The 13,401-nt window shown below is 40.8% G+C and overlaps 3 protein-coding genes across 4 annotated transcripts in view; 2 read left to right on the top strand and 1 right to left on the bottom strand.

The window, feature by feature from the left end:
* LOC132260411 (protein bric-a-brac 2-like) overlaps positions 1 to 8,914 on the top strand; it is a 109,509-nt gene extending 100,595 nt beyond the window's left edge. The window contains exons 5-6 of one of the 2 annotated variants that reach the window (XM_059758488.1): positions 833 to 890; positions 7,691 to 8,914. In XM_059758488.1, the coding sequence (XP_059614471.1) occupies positions 833 to 890; positions 7,691 to 8,130 (498 nt within the window). In that variant the 3' untranslated portion in view covers positions 8,131 to 8,914. Of the gene's footprint in view, positions 1 to 832; positions 891 to 7,687 lie in introns of both variants that reach the window. The other variant, XM_059758486.1, reaches the window with a different exon arrangement.
* On the bottom strand, positions 2,329 to 4,670 carry LOC132260415 (uncharacterized). Its single transcript, XM_059758495.1, has 2 exons — positions 3,194 to 4,670; positions 2,329 to 3,132 (listed from the first exon to the last, which is right to left on the bottom strand). The coding sequence occupies exons 1-2, from the start codon at positions 3,320 to 3,322 to the stop codon at positions 2,884 to 2,886; spliced, it is 378 nt and encodes a 125-aa protein (XP_059614478.1). The 5' UTR covers positions 3,323 to 4,670; the 3' UTR covers positions 2,329 to 2,883.
* Position 8,915: 1 nt separating the features above from the next.
* LOC132259089 (protein bric-a-brac 1-like) lies at positions 8,916 to 10,880 on the top strand. Its single transcript, XM_059756634.1, has 3 exons — positions 8,916 to 8,919; positions 9,145 to 9,560; positions 10,110 to 10,880. The coding sequence occupies exons 1-3, from the start codon at positions 8,916 to 8,918 to the stop codon at positions 10,878 to 10,880; spliced, it is 1,191 nt and encodes a 396-aa protein (XP_059612617.1).
* The last annotated feature ends 2,521 nt before the right edge of the window (positions 10,881 to 13,401 follow it).

Genomic DNA, 13,401 nt, shown 5'->3' with positions numbered 1-13,401 from the left:
GAGACGCGAGAGTGATTCTTGTGCTCACCCGAAAAATAAAGCAACAAAAAAACCCACTGTGAGACTCACAAGAAAGAGAGAAAATTACAAGTTTCACCCGGTTCGAAGCTCAATTTATAATTTTTTGATATTCATTTTGATATATGTATTTGTTGTGTATCGCATTTTTGATATAAAATTCACATTGAATAAGTCCGACTTCGTGCATCTTCTTGCGCTGCTGCGCGATCGCTCACCACAAAATGCATGTAATTGAGTTTTGAAGATTCAATTCCTTGAATTTAATGTTATACATAAAATGAAAGACGCAAGAGAGAGAGAGAGAGAGAGAGGGGTAAAACATATCAAAGAAGCGGTTATGGAATCACACAGAAGGATGATGATGAAAATATTTTTTCCCGCTCTTTCTCACTGGCGGTTTTTTTTTCTTCGAAAGATGTTGTGTTCGCCTTTTATAAAATATTCCACTTCGATGAATCTACGACGCCATCGCTCTGCTTAAAATCATCTTTTATGCTGTAATGAGTGGATGAAAAGTGGCATTATGAAATGCATTCAATTGCATATAATTTATGGATATTCAATCATACAATTTCAGGCGATTTCTTGCCCCGAAAAAAGAGCACATCCAGTGCAATTTAGGCGCTTGCACAGAGGCAAGAAATTGAGAAGTTCGTTCGTGGAGGAATTAGCAAATAAATGATCTAAAAGACATGTGGAGAACATAAAATAGTATTTTGCATATTGATACGAAATTATATGCTGCGAAAAACATTTCGATGGATAATTTGCCGAGATGTAAACTCACGCCATGTTTTCTTTTTCTTTGCAGGCGAAACTCTTGGAAAACTCACATGCCTGGTTAGGTGCTTCGACGTCATCAATTGCTGGTAGGTTTCATGTCTGAAATTCTCTATGCAAATGTAATCTAGAAAATGTATAATTGAGTGAAGCTCGGCGATTGGATATTTTTGCCAGGCTGACAATTGAGAAATTGTATTAAATCAATTAATATAGGAATTGCAGGAAGGGAAAGGAATAATTATCTCTCGAGCGCAGAGAAATATTAATACAAATTGCAATTTCCCTCTCAAGGAGATTATAAGGATTATTCACACCATTGAAGTCGGATGTGACTTTCAGCGTCAATTGGGAGTCTTCGGATAATTTTATTATAAAGAAATTTATTTAAATACCCAGACATTTTCATGGAAACTCTTTGCGCGCATTCACGAGAGCGAAATGATGTGGAAACGAAAATTTTGAAATATGATTTTTGAAGTTGGGAAATTGTATTTGTGACACTCTTTTTGGATAAAAGTGCACGAAATTCTACTTATGGTGGCATAAATTGTAGACATTTTCGTTTCGAATAACGTTTAGAATGCAATGAAAAATGAAAATTTTGGCAGTCAATGGAGAATTTCACAATTCATGAGATTCTAACGATTCTTCAGATAATTTCTAATAAATTTTTATAACACGTAATTTGACATCGTACATAAAAAATGCGAATGTGTAGTCGGTCAGAAGCGTTTTCCTTCACGTGAAAAGTACTTTTTGTGGACGAGTGACGCGCCCTTGGAACACAGAGTGCGCAAAAGGGTGGCTTTTATATAAATGTTAATTGATTTTAAATTATAAAAAACACCATTCTTCCATCCCTCGCGGCTCCTCTCGCGTGCATTCTTGTGAAATGAGGGGGAAGAGTGACTCCTGTCTCGAGTATGGATTCCCTCGTCCTGCTGATGATGTTTCGTGTAGCTGGGGAGCGTCGCAACACCCTCGCACAGTGTGTTCGGTCATAATACATCGACTGGGGATGTTTTAATTAAAAAATCTATACTTTTTGCAATTCACCGGCTTCCTCAAGGTTTCTCTCGCTGTTGCTTGGCCTTTGACCCCGCCAACACAGTGTACAAATGATGATTTGGCGCTCTGAGCGACACACTCCAATGGATGATCAGTGCTATAATTAACTCCACTATCTCGGCTATTGTTTTCCTCATCGTCATTGCGCGAATTTCGAAATTCACAAACCATTTCGATAAGAAGCTCTTTTGAGGGACTTTTTCTTTGGTGGAACTCAAAGGGACTCTGGCGTGAGCATTAATGAGTGGCGCACGGAGAACGGCGTGGGCGTTGCAAAATCACCAATATACTTAGCTCTCTGGAGTGATTGAATTGGTTATGGAATATTGGCGTGAGGGTGGGAAAAAGTGAAACAATAAAAATTAAATTAAAAGCACGATGGAAGAAAACATAAGTAATTAAAATTTAATTAGAAATTTTAAAAATGTATCACGAAGAAAGCTTTTATCCTCGCGCAAAAAGGTTGCCCGTCTCGCATTCTGTCAATTGATGTCTTGTAACATTTTGTCGAATTGTTACTTATACATTTTTTGTGTGTCATGAATATATTGATTGCATTATATTTCCTTCAATTTATTCATCAATTTCACCATTGAATTCATTGGCGTCGCTCCACGCCTTGGAATGGAAATAAAATAATGCTATATATATATATGTGAAATGTACAATTGAATTTCACTGTAGTTGCAAAGTCAGGCACAATAAAATGTGAAATAATATATACAAGAGTGTCTGAGGAATTTATTGGTTTACAACTCTCTGAAGTGGTTGTGTTGCACATTGAAAGGCCCTAATTGCATGTGGCATTAATTAAGTCGACATTAATAATATTAAGTTTTATGCTATATGCCAAACACTAATGCGCGCCTCTATTGCTGGCGGAGATGGTGCGGCGTGTTTAGTGAAATATTGCACATCTATGATTTTCAGTTGAGAGAAGAAGCATCACATTTATTGTTCCCACACTGAAACAGTCTCACACTTGGGCCTCTGGCTAAGGCTAGTCTAGTTCTAGCAGCTCGTCTGCGCCGTCTTCGCCTGCTGGTCGCGCTGGTGCGCCATGGCCTCGTCGTACGACGGCAGGCCATCGCACTTGAAGACCACAGTGTCGAACGGCGGCGCTTCCTGGGCCGGATTGCGCCTCTGCGAGCCGCCGAGATTGCTCTCTATGATGTAGACGTTGCAGGCATTGGAGTACGTGTCCTCCTCCTGTCTCTTGCGATACTCGCGGAACTGCTTGAAGCACCAGTGGATGAGCAACTGCAAGAAAGCTCCCGTAAGTGCGGCTGTCGCACGCGCGATCCGATCGGTATATACTCACGAGAATCACGAGGAGGAGCAAAATTGACGCGAAAATCACCATAAGTCTCTCTGCCAGGGAAAACACTTGCATCGGAAGATCTTCTCGAACGTGTACTGAATGTAGAGAGACACTCCGGGTGGAAAACATGCCCAAATTATCAGGTGACAAGATAAGATAACGAGCGATAGTGTGGTCTTATCGAATTGTAATAACAATAGATGCCTGGACAGTGTTGAATTTAGTTCTGGCTTGAGCTTCTCCGAGTTGAATTGTCGGACGTTCACAGAAACTCCAATGATAATCAAATATGTGCGTAATTTAAAATCAAATACAAGTGGACAAAGCATTAATATTTGTGTGCATTTGCGAATGGGAGAATCAAGCAAATGCAAAGTGTGTGAGAGAGAGAGAAGAACATTTTTGTCCAATGGTGGCAATATAAGACGATTTAATTGAAGATAATTAGATTTTGATTGGCACTTTGGAAAATGTTGTCTAATATGGAGCACAAAACTCTTGCCGACACTCTTTAATGCCTCTCCTCGATCTCTTTATGCCCGTCTGAGCATTTAATTGCCTTTCCGAACTCATTTCTCGATATGTTTACAGCATTTTGTATATTAATTAATTCTCTCGAAAGGGGGGATTTTAATTTAAAACAAATTCAGCCAATGATTTCGCTGGCCTCCGACAATTTTGGCCGCTTTTTCTGCAGACGCGCGCTGTGTTGGGATCGTGTGTGCGATCAGATGGGACAAATCTGGGAATTGAGCTGAGAGGCGAGAGGAAGAAGTATAATGATAATTAATATGGCAATAAATGGGATTTTTGTCATCACTTTTCCATTAACATTCGACTTTGTGTCTCTCCACATTCGCCTTTGGGCATGGCAAAATTTTTCACCACAACTTTCGTGTGTGCAACGGGAAGGAAACGGTGGGATGAGGAGCTAAAGAGCCACGCCAAGGGGGAGTATGGAGACATTAAAATACGCACAGAGAGTCTCTTTTTTTTCGTACAATAAAATTGACTTTTTCAAGTTGAGTGCCGAAGCGTTGGCGCGCATGAGGAAAGAAATATATATACGAAAAACCTCTATTAATAACTTTATAATTATAAAATATATAAACAACCGCATGCATCAACTGTAAATAATTACTTTGTGTATTACTTCAAAGGAAATTATAAGAAGCGGGCTTGGATGCGAGATGGTGATGGTTATTTTTGAGGCAACCGGAGAGCAATTCCTTATAAAAGTGTCTGTTTAAATAAATACACACAACTTCATATTTTTATTCCTTTCTGACAGAGAAAAAAGACAACCAAATATTTTCTTCTTTCTCGCTCGCACACGCACTATTTCCTTTTTTCCTCTTCTTTTCGAGGGAAGCGCGAAAGTTGAGCAAAGGAGTATTTTTTTTCCTATGGTTGTGAAAACTGAAAAATAATAATGATTTCTTCATCTCTTGTTTCACAGAACTTCTTTTCAAGTTCTGTGAGTGGCTGAGAAAGAGAGAAATATGATTTTTGGTGCGCCAAACAAAACTATTATGGCTTCTTTATTCTTTTTTTTGATGAGAATAACAAAACATTCTGCTTTCATCCGCGGCAAATTTATAATCTCGCCTCATTACAAATAGTTTTAACCGACAAATCTGGGGAGAAAGTTTCCGCAGAGTTCATCCAAATCAATCAATATTGTGTTTCTTATTGCAAAGTCATAAGCAAGATCAATGCCCAAAAGTGTTTTTATCTCATAAACTTTCTATTATAAATCTTTAAGCACCGTGTCGCTTGTAATGGGAACAAATAAGGGATTTTCAATCAAAACTCTGAGTAATGGGAAAATTGATATGCAATTAAGGTTGGAAACCGTTTAAAATTCCCGTGTTTTCAGTGATAAGTCATATTCCACGCTTGTCTGTTTCCACAATGGACGACAATGTCTTTATCTCAGCATCTAGAGAATTTTTCTTCGTATAGGATTATTGTGCGCTATTCATTTGAATACTTAAAATTTATGATTATTATTTTATTTGAGCAACAGCAACACAGCCGTGCTTCACAATGCACCACAAGTGCCTTTTTACATACTCATGGCAAAAAGTCATTAATCCAAGGGGGAGATATTAGGCTGGATGTGGTGTACAAATCGCAATGGAACTCTTGATTTAGAGGAAAACTATCGTTCTGGATTAGAAAGAAGGGAACTAAACAGTTAAAAACAATGTGAAGATGAGGCTGGCAGAGCTTGTTATATAATCTAGAATAGTTTTATTGATCCTAGGTAATGTAATCCTAAGGATCTTAACGAAATTTTGAATACTTACTCGTAATATTCAAGTCTAAAATACCAAAGCAATGAAATTTAGCAAATATTTGTGGGTAGAATTTTTATATCAGCATTAAAGGATCCCAAATAGACTACAAAATCATAATTTCCACTCCTTATATGTTCATAACCTCATTTTCTGGCGATTCTAACCTCAAATCACATTAAGTGCACGTAAATTCATCGTTAAAATACGTCTTTCAGCAAATTAAACAACAAACTCTATAAATTCTCATTGCGATTAAGGATTAACACGATATTTGAAAGGATTTGAGCCAAACTATTTCCTCCTTGCTCTGAATAAAGACAATCTTGTATCTGCTCGCTCAATGCTTTCTGTCTCTGTTTTACAATATAATCTCCGTGCGTATAGAATATTAAAAATTTTAATATTATGTCGAAAGATAGGCATCTGAAATGAACAATTCAGATGTTGCAACACTTTAATTACTCTGGACTATTAAATGGCTATATTGTGGGGCATGGGATTTTGTATTAAAACTAATATTATATGGCTTTTATGGGAGAGATGCGAGCGCAAAAAAAGAGTGAATTCAGAAAGGCCTTTTTCTCCTCTCGCGCACACAGTGATGGCGAGTGCTTTTTTTGCGGGATTGGCAATGCAAGGGATTGAACAATGCTGCATATATTAATATGAAATTATATCTAATTAAATTCTAATGATTGGAAAATACTAGAAAGTTGATCTCAAATTGGGTCTTACGAGCAGAACACTCTCGAGGAGGTTGAGAAACGTAACACCACACTTGAGATTATTGCCGTGGAGAATATTAATAAAATTGTGTTTTGTATGTTAAAATTTGACGAATGTTTGTGCTCCGTGCACGCATGTTTTCAACTTATCCTCAGCTCTTGAGCCACACAGAAAGAGTGGTATTGATAGAAAGTGTTAACAGTTACATTCATTATTACTATAGTTTTTTTTTCTTTCACCTATTATTTGTAGATCTATTCAGAGATTTCGTGTGTCTGCTTGATGTGTGTCTAATAATTTCTTGATGTGCGCGCGGAGAAAATCATCTGCACACATTTCGGGAAAATTTTAACCAGTCAATCACCGAAAATGAATTGTTTGAGATTCAATAGTAACTGTCTTTGATTGAAAATGTAAATATTGGAGTGTGTGTGCGGGACAGGCAAAAAAAATGGGAAGAAACGGGCTTTTAATTTATTACTATTACACATCTTTCTCTGGCGATGGTCTCAGATGGACAGTGTCTCGCTGTGATTATAGTTTCACGATGCGATCAGCTTTTCTCTGCTCAAACGCCCTCCCTTCTGAGCTGTTGACTCTTGAAATATCTCTCCAACGTCTCCTGTTGACTCCTCTTATTTATACTTCTCTTGTTTTTCCCTCCATCAATGTGTCTCTTTCTCAAGCATCGCGCACTCTTCGAGAAAAACCGATTGCCTCGATGCCACTCTGTTGACCGACAGCGAGTTAATTTATTTGCGGGTGTCGCGCGGGAACGGAGAAATGGTCTCCCGATGGAGAGCTATGACTAAATATTTAAATAAATATCCATTAATATAAATAAATAGCTGGGTGGTTTTGCCTGAGAACTCTCCAATGCACTGTGAGTCCAATCAATTAGCCCGCAGATAAATAAATGCGAAAGCCACCAACTTTCCACCGCGCTGATGATATTTATTGGTCAATCGTTTTGTCTAGAATCCTTAATCAAATGTATCGACTATTAAAATAAATATCAATCAATCTGCATTTATCCTGTGTCATTTTATTTATGATTCAAATTAGATTGCTTTGAGTGCTGTTGATTGAATTCAGGTGTTTTTGATGAATTATACATATTTGAGAATAGCTTTCTTTTCAACCCTTCCACGTAGGCAAGCTTCTGATGTATTTGCAATGATTGAAATAATTCTGACGATTGTGAGAAAAGTAATCATAACAGAGAGAAAAAAAATCCGACTCAAGATTCAAGCTGGCAAGAATATTCGAAGATTCGCCTGTGTGAATGTCCTCAAATAACCACAACAGTTCTCTTTCAGTCGATCAGCGCTAATCAATTTAATCTCTTAATTTAATGCTAATGACTTTGTCCCCCACCCCGCCCAATATGTATATGTTTTTCTCTATATGTTGCTATGTGACCTTTTCGCGCGCCTCTGCGCCTTGTCTTTGCCCGTTTCGTCAGCAGACTACCCGAATCTGCTGAAGCTGAAGACGCCGATGTGGACGCAACAGCAGCTGAAGGATGCCATTAGCGCCGTGGTGACGCAGAAGATGCGCTTCACGCAGGCCTCTGTGCGCTACAACATCCCCAAGGGCACGCTGTACGATAACATCCTGGGAAAGTCGAACCGCATGCAGGTGCTGGAGGAGGCCGGCCTGGATGGCACGGAGGAGAACGCCGTGCTGGAGTTCTGCTGCGACGTGTCCGTGTCGCCGTACAATCGGCGCACGAAGAAGTCACTAGCTAGTATTTTGGAATTTGTACAGAAGCTCAAGATGGAGCACAGCTTTCAGTTCTCCGGCAAGTCCGGCTTCCGGTGGTGGTGGGCCTTCTGCAAGAAGTACTCCATCGTGTCGCTGCACTACGACGGCAACGCGGACGAGAAGTGCCTCAACAGCTCATAAGAGTCCTTCACCAATTTCTATCTCCTTCACCCCCTCGTATTTTACTCTGTAGATTTTGGTAGAGTGCAAATAATTACCATGCAGAAGAATTGGCGTGTGAAATTCTTACGTTTTATCTCCCTAAGCAAGCAAAATTTACCAAATTTTTTTTTATTAATATTAATACTCCATTACGATATGATAGGAACTAAAGAGCTATAAATTTGTGTCTTACAATTTTACACACTTTTGTGGTATGATATTTCGATAAAGTGCTTTTTGGAATAATATTGCGATCTTACACAAATTGTATAAAAAATTTCTGATGAAATGTTGAAGTTTTGTACACAAGAAAGACATTTTTTTCGATATATTTACACTACCTTTGCTGTTAACTCAAGACATTCCACTATGTTTACTGATGAAGACAATCAAAAAGATGTAATTTGTAGAGCTTAAGTTAGTTTGTTAGGTAATTTTATCAAATAGGAATATATTTTCATGTAAAGATCACTGCAAGAAGTGAATTTTTACTTTGAGGATAGAAATAAAAACGTGACATTGTGAAAATCTTCCACATTTTTTCACTGTGATTATATTTGGCGTGCGAGTGGATTTTGTTGGGCACGCAGAGAGAGAAAAACAAAGCCAAGAATAGTCAAAAAGACATTGGACGATGACTTCTAAGCATATTAAAATATTTACTTGTTTAATTACAAATAATTGAAGTTAACGGCAAAAAGCATTTGCGCAGTTGAGAATTAATTAAATTTATTTAATCATACTCCTCCGTATTTGCAGGCGGCATGAGTCAGTGGAAAAGACACTTTTTTAATTAACATATACGCCAAATTGCAAATAACACATCAAATTAGTTCCTACGATATTCTATTATGGCTTAACTTTAATTGACGCAAGCGAGTTTTTGGCTCTCTGACGAAATCCGCTGGCACTTTGGCTCCCTGGAAGTCAAAAGTCTGTCGTTGTCCGCCACACTAACTCTGGTCTTTTCTGGCGCTCGCGCTCTCTTTGCAGACAGCTACCAGTACCAGCTGCAGTCCATGTGGCAGAAGTGTTGGAATACGAACCAGAACATCATCCACCACCTGCGGTTCCGCGAGCGGGGACCACTCAAGTCCTGGCGCCCCGAGACCATGGCCGAGGCCATCTTTAGCGTGCTGAAGGAGGGTCTGTCGCTGTCGCAGGCCGCGCGCAAGTACGACATCCCGTACCCCACGTTCGTGCTGTACGCCAACCGCGTGCACAACATGCTGGGCCCGTCCATCGACGGCGGCACGGACCTGCGCCCCAAGGGCCGCGGCCGCCCGCAGCGCATCCTGCTTGGCATCTGGCCGGACGATCACATCCGCGGCGTCATCAAGACCGTGGTCTTTCGCGACGCCAAAGAGCTCAAGGACGAGGGCATTCCCATGGGATACGGCCGGCACTCGGTGAGCACACTTCTAGCCTAGCCCAGAATGCACTCAGAGTAGTGGCGTAGTAAGATTTCCTGGTCCCAAATCTAGAGGATTTGTGTCTTTTCGCCGTGCAGAAAGTTAAAGTGAGTTCGAGACCCTCTTTTTTTTAAGACAGAGTACGATAAATATAACTTTTAACAATGGTCGCTGTCGAATGTTCCTACTGAAGCATACGCTTCACTTCAATTGTTCGCGCACTACACTTTCCCTATAAAGACCCCACAATTTGCCTTTTTAGAGTTATTAGGTGCAGATTAATTAATAATTTTCTCTGATCTTCACGTAACATTCTTACTACGCCACTGGCTAAGGTGAATGCTTGAATAGAGAATTTGGTGCTCGGAGTTGACTGTTGAATCCTGGCTTCACTCCATAGCTTTTAGGCATTGATCAGAAAATAACGTCTCCTACATTCCTTTTTAGTCCGGCTAGAGCCTAGACGGCCACAGTCAACTCCGGCGCTCACTCGGCGGCCGTTCGGCCGCGGTCTAAGCCGTCTCTCAGCCTCTGTTTCCCTTCCAGGAGGGCGCGCTCAACTACTCTGGCTCGCCGTGCACCAACGGCCTAGGACCGCAGGCTCCGCCGGTCGCCGGGCCCGAGTCCATGTCGCCGGACGCCGCCGCAGCGGCCGCCGTTGCCGCCGTGGCGCACGGCATTCGTCAGCAGATCCAGATGGCCGCCGCAGCGCAGCACCACCCCGATGCCGCCAATCTCGTGGCGGCGGGTGGCTTCAACTTGCCGGCGCACCTCAACATCCACCCCAACAACGGCGGTTCGGCCAGCAGCATCCCCATGCCAAAGCTGGGCTCCCCGGCCACGCCGGGACAGTTGAGCAGCGGTAACGCGAGCGGCTCCATCCCGATGCCGCGCCACGGCTCGCCAGGCTTGGCGGCGCTGTCTGGCCTGCACGGACTGCCGGGATTGCCCAGTGTTTCCGTGTCGACCACGCGAGAGACGGCCACGAGCAGCGGCCCGGCGTCGGGCGGCGGGCTGAACATCACGCGCCTGGCATCGCCGGGATCCGCGCATGATCTGCGCATGGCCAGTCCGGACGACAACTCGCTGAACTCCTCGCTGGAGATGGCGTTGGAGCCGGCCGTGAATCTGGCCGTGGGCGTGAGCGGTATGTCCTACAAGTCGCGCGGCTACACTTCGCCGCGGCAGGACAACATCTTCCAGGAGGACATCGCGGACATCGTGGGCGCGCCACGCTCCTGCCCGTCGCGCCTCAGCGGCTTCAAGGACGGCGGCGGCATCAAGATGGAGCCGGTGACCGAATGCAGGAGCGAGTGAGACGCGGCCGAGGACGAACTCGTAGGATTTGACCCCACTGGACTTTTCCCCTTCTAAGCCCCACCACCCCTTCTGAGTGTTGCAGTTCGCCACCAGCGGACTCCTGTCAATAGAGCTTGCTACACCGCCGTTTCCGAGCGCCTCGCCGCCGTTTCCGGCAGCGCTCTTCTTGCCTGTGCAATAGAATCGAGTTCAAAGTCCTTTCTTTCTCCCCTCAAATCATCCCTAGAAGTAGGCTGGCAAGATCACAAGCACTGGCGATGTGCAATAGTCGCTTGAGTAACTCTTTCTCTCTCGAGTGCGAAGAGGGAAGATGAATCGCGTGCAATATTTCAGAGATTTTGAAGAAGAAACCGTTTAAGATGAGTTCAAATCAGAGATCTGCGCCAGAACAGCGAAAGCTATCCTTTGATGTATCTTAATCACCACTTTAAGCGCCGTTTTGTACTTTCATTCAGTGGAAAAGAGTAATTTTAAAACATTTTCTACACAAGAAGACATCTTGGAAAGATGGCGTCGGACAGATTATTCATAATATTTTCTGAAATAGCAGAACTTGATCATTACCTAGCAAGTCTAGGAAGTTTCTGGGCTTATTTCTACAGGTTTTACTGCTAATTTTGATTATTTGTGATTCTCTTGGTACTAAGTTTGACGCAGATGATAAGTAACCCAAACCGAAAGATGCCAAAAGGTAGGCTTTCTGTCGATCGACGGTTGCGAAAGTGTTTCGCGCAGATCTCTGGTTAAGATTGCGTCTCAATTCAACTCAGTGCACCACAGAAATATGCAGAAGACGGATATTTGGAGACATTCCTTTGGAAGATCCTTCTTTTCTCGTCGTTCAGTTGACGGAAATTCCTTTCACACATTGCATTTGATCTGTAGCATTTACCGAATGAATAGCAGCAAAAACCAATCAATGTACAAAAACAAGCTGAAGAACGTCGTGGCGAAAAGAGGATGTTTAAAGAAGAAGAAGAAGAAAAAAACTGTTTGGAAGAGATATAAATTTAAAAATGCCTTCTAATTGTGACACAATCTCACTTTATCGAGTATTTTGTATAGGAAATGAGGTAACAAGAGGACGGTGAACACTAATAAAGTAAAAAAAAGGAAAATAAGAGGAGGAAAATCATTTAGGACAAATAAAAAGAACCTTTTTGGATTAACTATAAAGCTAAATTATAACGTTGAGGACAACAAAAAAATTAGATGAATATTGTAAGAGGCCACTTTTTGGGACTGAATAACTTTTTGGCAACAAAATGAATATGAAATATGTGTAAATTTTAGGCAAAACACCACTAGAGTGACTCTCAACGGGCGGGAAATCCCATGCGAGGTCGTTTTGTTTCATTGCAGAGTGAAAAAGTCACGGAGAGAAGCTTTCGAAATTGAATTTATACACCCGAAATCTGTTGTTGACTTCTTGATCCTTGTCTTTGGCTGCGAATCACCTCGCCGAATGCGATGCAAAAGTGACTTTTTAGGGCAAGTGAGAGAGATTTATAGAGTCGCCTGAGAGAATATTTTAATAGAGAAGTGCGAAGAAGAATCACTAGAGAAATTATTGTGTACATTTTAGGAATGATTATTCAAAATTTATCCACATTTTGCCATCGCAGAGGCGATTTTTGCAGCGCAAAGAGAGTCTTTTTTGAGTATTGTAAGCATTATAAATGAAAAAAAAATTGTCTTGGCCAGTGTGTTCAAAAAGTGTAAAAAAAAAATAAATCGTCAAGTAGAAAAGTGCCTTCCAAATCTTTCCGATAGCATTTTTTATCTCCTATTTTTCACACTAATTTTTGTGATATTGAATGAAAAAAAAACTAATTCAAAATTGTTGTTTTCCACTCTGCTAATTGAATTTTTCTCATGGGATTCAATTGAATATTGAGAAGAAAAAAAAAACAGAACACAAAGATCCCTCCCGAGAGAGTCATCAAAATTTTGTACATTATTAAAATATTTTTAGGAAAATTATTAAATGCAAAATTTATCAAAAAAAAACATGGAAAATCACATGAAATCTACACAAAATTATGAGATAAAGATTATTGTAAAGTTTAGCGGGATTGTGTCGATGACCAGAGTCGTGAAAAAAGATTATTTCGTGGTAACAAAAAAAGGTATAAAAAGGAAATTTATTATAAAAAAAAAGAATTATTGATATTTGCGTAGCGAGAGAGAGAAAAGCAAGCAAGTTGAGCGAAAATGGTTGGTATTTGTTAGAATTTTTCTGTTGATAACTTATAATTTTTAGTGAACACCTTTTTGAGAAAAAGGATTTGAAGAAAGGCGTGAGTTTTTGGACAAGGAAAAAAAATGTGTGACGCAATTATTTTCATATCTTTATACTTGATGATGAGAGAAGAAGAAGAAGAAAAAATCGCATGTGGAAGAGATTTAAGATAAGATGATATTCGTATGATAATCACGAGGAGGAGCGCGATTAAAAGTGTTGTTAGAGCGTTCTTTTATCCCCATGATTTTCCCTCCTATTTATTTATTTTGCGCA

This window comes from Phlebotomus argentipes, unplaced genomic scaffold (assembly GCF_947086385.1).
Source record: "Phlebotomus argentipes unplaced genomic scaffold, Phlebotomus argentipes genome assembly scaffold_18, whole genome shotgun sequence".
Lineage (NCBI taxonomy): Eukaryota > Metazoa > Arthropoda > Insecta > Diptera > Psychodidae > Phlebotomus > Phlebotomus argentipes.
This window is presented reverse-complemented; position numbering and strand designations above follow the sequence as displayed.

Excerpts from the sequence above, each read along its gene's own strand:
- LOC132260415 (XM_059758495.1), bottom strand. The coding sequence starts at position 3,322 with ATGTTTTCCACCCGGAGTGTCTCTCTACATTCAGTACACGTTCGAGAA. Across the intron at positions 3,133-3,193 it reads TGCTCCTCCTCGTGATTCTC|TTGCTCATCCACTGGTGCTT; the intron begins GTGAGTATATAC and ends GCTTTCTTGCAG.
- LOC132259089 (XM_059756634.1), top strand. Across the intron at positions 9,561-10,109 it reads TGGGATACGGCCGGCACTCG|GAGGGCGCGCTCAACTACTC; the intron begins GTGAGCACACTT and ends TTTCCCTTCCAG.